Below are 13,222 nucleotides of genomic sequence, written 5' to 3' on the forward strand. Positions count from 1 at the left end.
GCATGAATGAATGAGCACACCATTGAATATCAGCAAAGAGAGCAATCTTGGCAGAGATAGTTTTTACGCTTAACGTATTATGATAGCTAAAATACAAGTTTAACATACTATGTCCAACCTGAATCATCAAAGAAACAGTGCAGCAGACTCTATCAACGTCACATGTGAAGGGACACATTAATCTAACCATGTACTCGCACAGTATTTGTCTTCACATTGCATTTTCTTCTCCTACACACAGTAATCAGATTTACTAATTGGCTTCACCTGTTTGTGTCTCCTCACCCCTGGACCAGGCCTCTCGTACATACAGCCATGTTCACGCATATGTGTCGTTATGCCATTTCCCTGATTTCTCCACACACTTGCGTGTAATCTTTTCACTGCCACCACATGCCTCCTCCAGTGGTGTAAAGTAACTGAGTACATTTACTCAAGTACTGTACTTAAGTACAATTTTTAGGTGTTTTTACTTTACTGGAGTATTTCCAAATTTCAGTACTTTTACTTCGACTCCACTACATCTCAGAAGCAAATATTGTACTTTTACTCCACTACAATTATTTGAAAACTTTAGTTACTTTGCAGATATAAATTATTATATTATAAAACATACATTAACCACTTCAGCCCTATTTTATACATAGGCTATTTGAAAATAGCCGATCTACAAGCTCACAACGCGTCGCATCGCGACGCGTTGTGAGCTTGTAGATCGGCTATTTTCAAAAATGTTAGTACTTTTACTTTTGGTACTTTAAATACATTTTGATACCAATACCTTTGCACTTTTACTCAAGTACATTTTTAATTCCGGACTTTTACTTGTAACAGAGTACTTCTACATTGCAGTATTGATACTTTTACTTAGGTAAAATATTTGAGTACTTTTTCCACCACGTGCCTCCTCCAATACACACGGAATCGCCCGCCGCTCCTTCTTTTCACCTCCCAGTAATGAGCCTCAGCAGGAGGACGTAGCGCGTACAGAGGAACACCCTTTTCCTCATAGTTCACCCCCCTTGCTAACAGGTGCCCTTGAACAGCCTGTAGGAGTCGCTAGTACAGCAACAAAGAATGCCCTCGCCATCCGGCTTACTTCCCACAAACACGGCCAATTGTGTTTGTGGGAACACCCGAACCAAGCCGGATGCACCGTGGAGGATTCGAACCCCTAGTTGACGCGGGTTGTTAACATTTCGAACTGAAAGCCAGAACCTCCTCTCGGGCACATGTTTGACAAGCCTGGGAGAGAAAAATAGGCAACGAAGAGCGGAGGAAAGACAAAGAGTGGGAAACAGGGGATGCAGGTGGCAGGGAACTGGTTGCAATGGAGAGTGAGGATGAATGAAGGAAAGGAGAACAGACAGAGAGAAGAAAAAGTGTGTATGTATTTGAGGGAGAGAGAAAGAGAGACATTAGTTTGGCAGTTCTTTTTTCAATTACATCTCTGTAACACAGAACACAAAAGTCACTGGTTGTCCTCACAACTACACATACAAACACACTTGCATACAGTAGTGAATATTGTATTCTTTGGCACAATATTGTAGATGATGCCATTTGCTTTACGTTAAGACAGCTGTTTGTTTGCACCTCTCTGACTGATAATTCAAGGACTCTCTCCATACATACTCACATGCACACACACACACACACACACACACACACACACACACACACACACACACACACACACACACACACACACACACACACACCTTCTGATCTATGCTGTAATGATTGATAACCTGATACGAGCGATACAAAAATCAATTTTCTCAGCCCATGAAAAACATCTTTTCATGGGCTGGTCTAGTTGTGTGATGTAACCACAATCAGGAGAAAACTCTGCTTTGAAGCCAAAAGAAAAACAATTAAACTATCAGAAAATACTATTAATAATAATTTGGAGCCTTTTTGATGTTCATTTTGATTTGGACATAGTCAATTCTGAAAAAAGAAAATACTACTACTAATAACTAGAAAAAGTGCTCCTCGGAGCACAAGTCTCCGCCAGGTCAGGTAGATTATTGTGGCCTCCTGGTGGCGCTACAGTAGGCCAATGTGAAAAGGGTGCACCTTCTTCTTAGGCCTTGCACGACAATCGGACACTGCATTCATGATTTGAGGCATTTTGTTCCAAAAATGTGGTTTGCTAAATTAGACCTGCTGGTGGCGCTATAACAGGCCAATGTGAAAAGGGTGGCATTTCTTCCTCGGCCTAGTGGGAATGTGCGTGCAAAATTTCATGGAAATCGCACACTGCGTTCATGATTTGAGGAATTTTGTTCAAAAGGGACCCATCCTGCAAACTTTGAAAGCCAATCTTAGCCAAGTAGGATGGAATATGAAATATCGGACACATCCATCTTGATCACATGACTACAGAGACACTGTGTACCGATTTGCGTGATTTTTGGACAGAATCTGAAGGAGTAAGAGCAAAAAATGTGTTTTACAAAACTCAGCCTCCTGGTGGCGCTCTAAAAGGCATATGTGAAAAATGCAGGGCAAAGGTTTTTCCTTGGCCTCTAGGGAGTGTGCGTGCAAAGTTTGACGCAGATCGGTGCAGTTATACTTAAAAATGCAAATCGGCCGGTTATAGCGCCACCATGAGGCTGATTTGAAAAACTTTAAGTGGCATTTCTTCCTCGGCCTAGTGGGAATGTGCGTGTGCAATTTTATGGAAATGGAAAGCTGCGTTCATGATTTGAGGCAGTTTGTTCAAAACTAACCAGTCCTGCAAACTTTGGAAGCCAACCTTAGCCAATGAGGATGGAATATGGGAAATTGAACAGATCCGGGTTGATCACATGACTATAGAGATACTGTGTACCGATTTGCATGACGTTTAGTTAAAAGCTGTAGGAGTAATGGGAAAAAATGGGTTTCGCACAAACCGGCCTCCTGGTGGCGCTATAACAGGCCCATGTGAAAAAATTGTGGCAGAGGTTCTGAATTGGCATCCAGGGAGTGTGTGTGCGCAGTTTCGGAGCAACCGGGCCAACGATGCCGGAGATTAGCTGGTAACACACAGACAGGACGGACACACGGACACACGGACGGACGGACGGGGTAGAAAACATACTCTCTCGCCATGCCTTTCGGCCTGGCGGAGACAATAATACTTTCTCTCAAAATAGATTCCCAGGTTGATTTGTTTTGAGCAGTTTTGAGAAGTTAATTGTCTTTGAGAAGCGACTGTTTTCCTGGTGTATGTATTACCTGATAATAGGCCTAGTGTATACTGTGTAACACTTACATAAATAAGTCCCCACATACACAGTACAGTGGCATGGTGCCCTCTCTTCTTTTTCCCTTATTTCCCTTAAATTTAGAGCAGCCCAATTATTTTTCCATCCAATTTATTCGTTCTGCCAGTTAACCCTGTGTTGCTGTTGTATCTTACTGGCTCAACTGCCAGTGAGGAGACATATATCTGCTATTTTTGAATAGCCAAAGTATAAAATAATGGTTAAAAGTGGTTAAAATCTAAAACTAGAAAATGTGCTCCTCGGAGCACAAGTCTCCGCCAGCAGAATCGTGCTATTTTAACCAAAGGAAATCACTTACCTTATTTTTAACCATAGTTCTCTTATAATGTTCTAATTCTTACCAAAATAGAAAATGTTACTATATCATAACAATTATGTTATTATAGTAATAACTAATGAGATACAGAGGTGGCAAGCAAGCCACTACAAGCAAATCAACCATCTAAAAGAATTATTAATTTCGTGAAAAAAGAATTAAGACGAAAAAAAGAGAATAAAAAAACTAATACATATATACATAGAAGCTTATTTATCTATTCCTTAAAAAAAAAATAATAATAATAATTGTCAGAAATGTATCACTGTATTAAAGAAATGTATGCCATGACTCATTTTTTCAATCTGCTGATAATAATAATATTTTAATTATAGTAGTTTCTAATTCGTCATTGTAGGAGTTTAGACCGACTCTATTACAAAAAATATGTTTTGTAGACTTTAGGTCTTGAAATACCTTGTTGAACGAAGACAGATCTGTGTCTTTTATTGCTGCCATATAATTCGCGTTGTAACCTAATAGTTTTTCAGCCATCTCATCAAAACACGTTACCCACTGTTTGGCTGTAGAATCTGCGAGTAGAATCTTTAATATAAATCTTTAATATGAATCTTTAATACAGATCCAGGTGTTGTTTTGATGTATGCCAGTTGGGTCTTTGTGTAGAAGCTCTACAGTATCTGGTGTTTCTTTGTACTTTGCAAGTTTGAACTCTAACACCGATTCCCTGTAGAGCAGTCGTTCGCAAGAGAAACAAACATAATTTGGTCCACTTTGTGACATCTTTTTTAAGAATGCGACAGCAGCTTCATCAACTTCAACGTCTACAAACTCTTTACGTGATCTGAAGCATCTCTTCTTAGTGGTGTTATATGATTGACAATGTGACCAGGGCCTTCTTTTCCTTGCGGTGTCAATTCCTCGTATTCGTTCTTTCTCATTGTCAGATGCGAGTGTTCGTCGTCTGTGGTTCTTAGCTCTGTCCTTCTCCTGTTGTGAGCTAAGATGGTGTTGCGCCTTTGATTCTTCATCAGTTTCCAGACAATGTTTAGCTTCTTCAATTTGCATAATAAGAGTTAGTTGCACTGTGTCATCAATTGTGATATTGACTCAGCCCTTTCGTGATTATTCCTGTCTTACCTCTTGGCTGTCTGTGTAAGTGTCCTATCCCTGTATAAGTGTACTATCCCTCCTGTCTGTGTAAGTGTCCTATCCCTCCAGTCTGTGTAAGTGTCCTATCCCTCCTGTCTGTGTAAGTGTCCTATCCCTGTGTCCTATCCCTCCTGTCTGTGTAAGTGTCCTATCCCTGTGTAAGTGTCCTATCTCTCCTATCCCTCCCGTCTGTGTAAGTGTCCTATCCCTGTGTCTTATCCCTCCTGTCTGTGTAAGTGTCCTATCCCTGTGTAAGTGTCCTATCTCTCCTATCCCTCCCGTCTGTGTAAATGTCCTATCCCTCCTGTCTGTGTAAGTCTCCTATCAGCTCTCCGAAGTGACACATCTATTTATAGGCCTCTACGACGTCATGCGTCTCACTAGCCAATCAGAGCACACTCTTTCAACGTATTGTCACGTCTGTGTAAGTGTCCTATCCCCGTGTAAGTGTCCTATCCGTCCTGTCTGTGTAAGTGTCCTATCCCCCTGTCCTATCCCTCCTGTCTGTTTGAATAATAGCCGATCACAATTAGCCCACGTTCGGGGGAGGGAAGCCGGCGAGGAGGAGGGTGATACTGGTCATTGCACGTATTCCTATGGGCTGTGGGCGGCACCTGTCAGCGGGGAGTGTCGGGCGGGAGGAGTTTGAAAATAGTGAGGTGATTTTTGATATTTGAAAATAGCCAATCTACAAGCTCACAGTGAGCTTGCAGATCTTCTATTTTCAAAGAAAACCTTGGGGGAAAAGTGACAATTTAGGAATATTTTCAAATCAACAACATCTTGTATGGGGGTCCCTGGCACAAAATATTTTCAGAAGGTTGGGTCTACAAATATATTATATATTAATTTGGGGGTCCTTGACATGAAAATGTTTGGGAAACAACAGTGATGTCACTTCGGATCGCGCGCAGCAGCTCTCCGAAGTGATTCATCTATTTATAGGGCCGCTATGACGTCACGCGTCTCTCTAGCCAATCAGAGCGCATTCTTTCAACGTATTGTCACGTTTCACGTGAGGCTTGACCAATGTTAGGAGGGGGTGTCGGAAAGTGAAAACAATAGTCTCCTGGCGGAGACTAATGACGCATATGCGTTCCCGCTCTTAATTTACACAAAAGAAAAAAGGTTAGAATACGGAGATAAGAGGTTTTCTGCCCAACAGCGATATATGTATTTCATACTGCCGAGTCTCATTTGTCGAGTGTGGTTTTTTTTCCCTCTCTCTCCTTCTGTCCCCTATAGCTATGCTAACGTAAAGAAGTGCAGTAACGAGGGCCGGGCGCTGATGCAGCTGGACTTCCAGCAGTTCCTGGTGAAGCTGGAGAAGCTGACAGACATGCGACCCATCCCTGACAAGGAGTTTGTGGAGACCTACATTAAGGCCTACTACCTGACCGAGAACGACATGGAGCAGTTCATCAAGAACCACAGGGTGAGTGGGGGGGGCACCCTGGGGCTGGGGCTGGGGCTGGGGCTGGGGCTGGGAGAGATGAAGAGTTCAGTGTTATTGGAACGTCAGATACTGTGGATGCATTTAAGATGCTGTCGGGTGGAAACCTTGTATGTCCAAAACGTTGCTTTTCAGGAAATGGAAAAAATGAACCTGTGTTGGAAAGGATCCAATGTAGTTATTATTTTTGTCACAAGCTCTTGTTAATACTTTTCATTGGTTAAGCAAGGGGTAATTGACGGGTAGCCGGTCATTATTGATAAATAAATCCCGACAGGGTGATTTAATCAGCCTGAGGGGATTTATTTATCAATAATGACAGACTACCGGTCAATTATCCCGCTTATTACACAGCTACTTAATTAATAAATTGACCCAAAAGTAACAACAATACAAAGTATTTCCATGCTTACGGCAATGAAAGTATTCCATAAGTGTTGCTCTGGGCGGACACGGTCGCCTCAGAAAACAAGGAAGTGTCGATCAAATAGAATACACGTTTGGTTACTGCATTGACTATTTCTCGCTTCAAAAGTTTTCAAAAACATTCGTCAGAGCAATGTTTAGCTGTAAATGACATGGTGTGTTTGTTTACATGGCTGTCATGGTGGATACAGCATCACATCAAGCAGCACAGGTTGATATGAGCCGGTGCTCTGAGCCTTTGATTGGACAGCGGTCTGTTATTGAGCTCATCTGTCATTTTCCAGAACTAACACACCGCTGAATTTAGCGATTGACCAGTCAGAATCGAGCATTCAACCAAGCCGTGTAATAAATATGTATAAAACCCACAGACAGATATAACCACTTTCACTTAGTAGTGAAAATACTAGCTCTAGATGAAAATATGATACATTACCTCGTCGTCAGCTGATATCGTGCTTTTTTCTGATTGTCCCAATGGCCCCCCCCCCCACCCCACCCCACCCCTGCAGGAGTACTCCATGAAGCAGCTAGCCAACTTGGTAAATGTTTGCCTGGGCTCACACATCAACAAGAAGGCTCGTCAGAAGCTCCTAGCGGCCATCGACGACATTGACAGACCAAAGAGATAGATAGATGGTGAATGACGAAACTCCCATTAACCCATTCAAATTCGGCAACGCATCTGTGTCATTTTAGATTTCTTTCAGCTATTCAAAAAATAGCAGATATACAAGCTCATAGTGCGGCACCGAGTGCCGCACTATGAGCTTGTAGATCTGCATATTTTTGAAAAATCGTGGAAGATTTGTGAAAATATTTGAATATATATATTTTTAAAGCGAACATTTATAACTCAAATCTTTGCTTCTCAACAAAATATTTTGAGATGGGGGTCCGCTGCCAAATACATATCTAAAAATGTTTTCTACATCCTAACAGTATGTTGCTATATCAGTGGTGCTCCAATTTTTCCATGTCAAGGACCCCCAAAATGATATGTATTTGGCCGTGTGTTGGGACCAGATTCCCCATCTGCCCACAGCCTGTCGGGGTCCGGTGACCAGGAGAGAGAGGGAGAAAGAGACAGCCGAGGAGAGAGTAAAGAGCTGAGTGACGTTAGTGAGGCCACGGATGTCAAATTCTTTTCTTCCTCTGATTCACAATGGCTCTAGCTATTTTTAAATTCATCCCTTACTCTTTTTTTGTCCCCAACTTCCTCTGATGCTACTTTGGGTCTCACCATCTTGGCTGCTGATACCTTAACTACACATTATGTCAAGGACCCCCAAAATTATATGTATTTGGCCGCGTACCCCCATCTCAAAATATTTAGTTCCAGGGACCCCCAGAAGCACAGATCGGAGTTAAAAATGTTTGCTTTAAAACGTAGACGTGTATATATTCAGAGATTTGCACAAATCTTCCACGATTAAAAAAAAATAGCAGATCTACAAGCTCTGCTATTTTTGAATAGCCAAAGAAATCTTATAATGACACAGATGCGTTCCCGGTCTTAATGGATTAAAAATGGACTCTCCCACAGAAGAACACCCATAGTTACACTAAAGGTGGAGCTTCAGTGTACGTATGTACAGTTTGGAATGAGCTTCGCGCACACGCGCACACGCACACACGCGCGCGCGCACACACACACACACACACACACACACACACACACACACACACACACACACACACACACACACACACACACACACACACACAGGTTGAGGTACATTCAACAAACAACACAATTAAAAAGTCCCCTAAAAAGGCTCTACATTATATGAAACCAATATAGCAGTGATTCTCAAACTTTTTCATGTCAAGGACCCCCAAATTGATGTATATTTGGCTGCGGACCCCCGTCTGAAATGATTATGTGCCAGGGACCGTCTGAAGTGATTTGTGTTGTAAAATTGCACTACAGTTATTTAACATTTTTCAAAAGTTTCACAAAATGTTTCGAAAATGGCCAATATACAAGCTCACAATGCGTTGCAACGCAACGTGTCGTGAGCTTGTACATTGGCTATTCTCGAATATGTTTAAGTACAAAATAGGCTTAAAGTGGTTCAACTGATCCTCATTTTGAGAGCCACTGCCATATAGGATCTAATGTTTCCATACGGTGGGTCATTCTTGCAAAAGAGATTTATTTTTGATGGTTGAGTAAAGGTTCAATTTAAAGGAATCTGTGCTGATATCAACCCATTTGTATTAGTAGCTGTATATTTCTGTGGCTATTGGCTAACATACATGTAAACGCTGTCTGTATATATACCTGTAGTACAGTAACAGTACAGTATGTTACTCTGCCCGTAATGACTCAGTAGACTATATCATCAAGACATTTGGTGGTCAACGGTCAAGATTGATGTTGAGCTCCATCACTTAATTATGCATACCTCTAAGTAGTCCTTATTTAACATTTGTGACTTGTTGAATGCACCTCACATCCTGAAAATGAACTTACTGTAAGTACTTCAACTCCAGGTCACACTCCCATGGCCACTCTGTACACAGTGACTATGATGCATGCTTTCATTTTCCTCTCAGTAACCGGCGCAGCTACAGTCGTGCTGCATTTCTGTGTTTGTGTGTGACCACAGGATTACTCACAAGATCACAAGGTTACTTCTCTTCTGCATCAAGAAAATATAAGGAAGGGTTCTTGTGTGTTGGCTTTTTAATGATAAATTCATTGAAATGTCAAGCGGTCCAACGAGGAATGTAGATCAATGAAGTGACGGTGAATATTGCTGCCTGTGTCCTCAACAAATATGCTTTCCTGACACGGCTCCAATAAGGCTTGTGTACCTCGAAGGTGATATTAATCACTTAACGAGAGATGCATTGTGATGCTTGTAACTCATGTGCGTAACTCCCTAATCGTTTTGGAATTTTGCGCAAAATCTGACGGGTCTCTAGATCTGGGTCTTTCTGTGAAATTCACATGCTTACAATCTCAGCTTCCATTTGACAAGACGCATCGGACGTGATTAATTATTTTCCCTGAGGTTGTGCCAGTGGAGACAGACGTGGCATATGTTGCCCTTTACGTCTGTATTATTAGCTATGGCACGCCATGCTCTGTATTATTTAATTTACTGGTGTCAACTGTACCTGACTGGATGCTACAGTATGCTCCACTTTATTTTTTTTATTTTTTGCTTATTTGTTTCATCCATGAATGATGTAATATAATACTTATTTTGAAATTATACATGATTGTAGGTAACATTAATTATACCATACTGTTAATTAATTATAACATTTAGATTGCATCTGCGCCAGCGGCTTTGCGCTTGTTCGTCCTCTGTCATTACTTGGTGAAGAAATTATTATTATTATTATTATTATTACTGATGTGCTGGTTCTGTCCTGGTAAAGAAGATGTGTTGCTTACTTTGCAAATCAAGGTCCGCCCCTTTAGTAAAACCCCTTTAACCCTGAAGTCCTATTATAGGCATTTCATTATAGGCCAAAATTGTTCATGAATAGCTGATCTACAAGCTCTCAATGCGTAGTGATTTGACACGTTGTGAGCTTGTAGAATTGCTATTTTTGAAACGTTTTTTTTTTTTAATATAGGGGGGTTAATCAATAAGTTTGCACAGTCAGTCACGTATTGGTCCAAGTTAGCAGCCTATTGGTGGAGACAATACAGTAGATAGGCAAGAACAAAACCTATCCACTCATCTATTTTAATTTATACTGTATGTCAACCATCTATTCCTGGAAGACAGATTGATTTAAAAAGTCCCAGTTTTTAATACTACCTGTAATTCCATCATTATTTTGTGCACAATAAGACTGTAAAATATGAATGTTTTATTTATTTCCTGGTGTTTGTGTTTTGTTTGGGTTCAGGATTATTTTCTATATAATAACTGCTGGAAGTGTGCTGTCATCTGATCCCTCTCAGTACTCTGTAACTTGTCGACTGTAATGGAATTACCATTTAAACACGGACAAATTGTGTTAAGCCTGAAGTGCACTAAAGTAAATAATAAATGTCAGAGTTGTAAGGAAAGATGAAAAAAATATTGTAATGTAATAAACACACTAACCGTGGACACTTTATTGCTTTGTATTTGATTCATTACCTCATCAGATCACCCACATACCAAAAGTAGTGAGTCGTTGAGGTCTTTTCATTGTTACAATTGGCACTCACATTAAATAGCCGCTTAGTCTAAAGCACAAGTTTTCAAAGTAGGGGCTGCAAGGCAGGCCAACGGTATCCTGGGATCCAGACTGCTTCGCTACGTTGGGCGGATTTCTTTTTCTCACTCGCTATACCAGTGGTTCTCAAACTTTTTCATGTCAAGGACCCCCAAAATGATATGAATTTGGCAGCGGACCCCCATCTCAAATATTTTGTTCCAGGGACCCCCAGAGGCAAATATTTGAGTTAAAAATGTTGTCTTAAAAATATATATATAGGTTTGCACAAATGTTCACGATTTTTCAAAAATAGCAGATCTACAAGCTCATAGCGTGGCACTCGGTGCCGCGCTATGAGCTTGTAGATCTGCTATTTTTGAATAGCCAAAGTATAAAAGGTTAAAATTATTGTAACGCTATATTAACACATTTTGCTGGGGACCCCCTGGAACCCCTCCAAGTACCCCTGGGGGCCACTTTGAGAACAAATGCACTATACAGTCTGGAAAGCCTCCTATCTCCGTGCACAGCACAAGTGAAAACAACTTGCGGCTTCTGATTGGTCTTTAGGGGGGGGGGCGGGACCAGTGTTGTCCAATGTAAAACTCGAGTCACTTTCTGACTTGCCTACGTAACTGAAATACGAGTCAAATAGGAGGCTGGCCAAACCGATAAGCGAAGTGAGAAAATATAATCTGCCGAACGTAGTGAATCAGGCTGGATCCCAGGCTTAGCCAACGGAGAGGGGAGTACATTTTTTAGATGATCATAAAAGAATATTATATAAAAGGTTTAATTTCAATTTATAACATTATTGTTAACCCGGCGTCCCTATTTTTGACACGCCATTATTGTTATTATTGAAAATGTTTCAGACATTTTTTTTTAAGATTAACAAAATTACAAAAATAGCAGATCTGAAGCTCAGCCAGAATAGTGGAAATGACACAAAACACCTCTTTTTTTTTTAAGGTACCCCAAGCACATGTTTACCTTCTGAATCTCTGCTGCACTACGGCTGAACCATTGAGGAGCTCTCTATTCTAATGGGACTTTTCTCTAAAACTTTACTGCTAAAATGATGAGATCTGGCTGTCAGCCTGCGAGCTTCCTGTTGGATAGAAGTACAGTACTCTATCTTTAGGAATCTATTGATCTGGCAGAGGTGTGAAGGGGGTCATCTTGACTTTTTCATGACTCGTGTTTTACCATAAATTTGCATTTTCATTATTTATTTATTCCCATTAAGCTGTCTGGCTTTGGGAGTTATTCACAGAATATGGCAAAAAAGGAAATTATTTCAGTAATTGATCCACCACACAAAGGGAAAATAAACAAACTGGCTCCAATCTGGCCACAGTCCACTCTACACAGTAAAACAGACTTGAGGCAAACCCCTGGGGTTGTGTAGTTTAGTATTATTATTAATTTACAGCAGTGGTTTTCAACCTTTTTTGCATCAAGGACCCCCAAATTGACACATTAGCCCATGGACCCCCATTTGAAAAGATATGCCAGGGTATCATCATCATTAGTGTTCATTTAACTCTGAGAGTGTACAAATGGAACCAAATGGACCCTAACGGGTCCATTTGGTTCCATTTGTACACTCTCAGAGTTACAGACACATAAGGGTCAATTTGGTTCCTAACTATTAATTTGACTGGGGACCCCCTGGAACCCCCTCAAGGACCACTGGTGGTCCCCGGACCACTGGTTGAGAACCACTGGTTTACAGTATGTACACACATGTCTCTCTGCCTACACCTGGCCTCCATACTAGGTGAGTTGAGAGCCAGTTATTCCCAGCGCTGCATGTGGAGTTTGCAGTGGACTGTATCACTAAGCTGCTCTTTTCCCCTGACATTAATATTCACTTCATTCACTGTGACAGCTCTGACTCACCACGCAAAATGTTTCCAACCGTGTCTCAGGAGCAGACAAATGAGACAATCCTCTGTATATAAACACACAGTTCAACTGCCATATGGAGCTGCTTGTAAATCTCTACACACATGTTTGGTTGACTGTACACTTTACACATTTACACCAGTTAAGACTAGCTTACACTAATACATGGCAGCTGTTTGCTTTAACCCATTAAGACCTGAGGCCGATTCTACAAAATGTCAGTTTTTAGAATGTCTTCTAAAACCATTTTTTTGAAAAATCTTATGTTACTATGTCAGTGGTCTCTCAAACTTGTTCATGTCAAGGACCCCAAAATGTATATGTATTTGGCCACGGACCCCCATCTCAAAATATGTTGTTCCAGGGACCCCCAGAAGCAAAGATTTGAGTTACAAATTTCACGATTTCTCAAAAATAAAGGTGTTGTAATTGATATATAATATATATATATGTTTGTTTTTTTAAGTTTGTTAAAGCATCACTCCAGCACATCACTCCAGCTCTTTAATAAACATAAAATACTTTCAGGTGGGTCATCCAATCAGGAGAGAG

At 40.9% G+C, this 13,222-nt stretch overlaps 1 protein-coding gene across 1 annotated transcript in view; it reads left to right on the plus strand.

Annotated features, from left to right (window-relative positions):
- Positions 1-10,674, plus strand: part of vps50 (VPS50 subunit of EARP/GARPII complex) — a 192,526-nt gene extending 181,852 nt beyond the window's left edge. Inside the window, 2 exon segments of the mRNA XM_084079678.1 lie at positions 5,953-6,142; positions 7,099-10,674. Of these exon segments, the coding sequence (XP_083935804.1) occupies positions 5,953-6,142; positions 7,099-7,218 (310 nt within the window). The 3' untranslated portion in view covers positions 7,219-10,674.
- Positions 10,675-13,222: the final 2,548 nt, after the last annotated feature.

This window comes from Gymnoscopelus microlampas (assembly GCF_963454915.1).
Source record: "Gymnoscopelus microlampas genome assembly, chromosome: 15".
NCBI classification, from domain to species: Eukaryota; Metazoa; Chordata; class Actinopteri; order Myctophiformes; family Myctophidae; genus Gymnoscopelus; species Gymnoscopelus microlampas.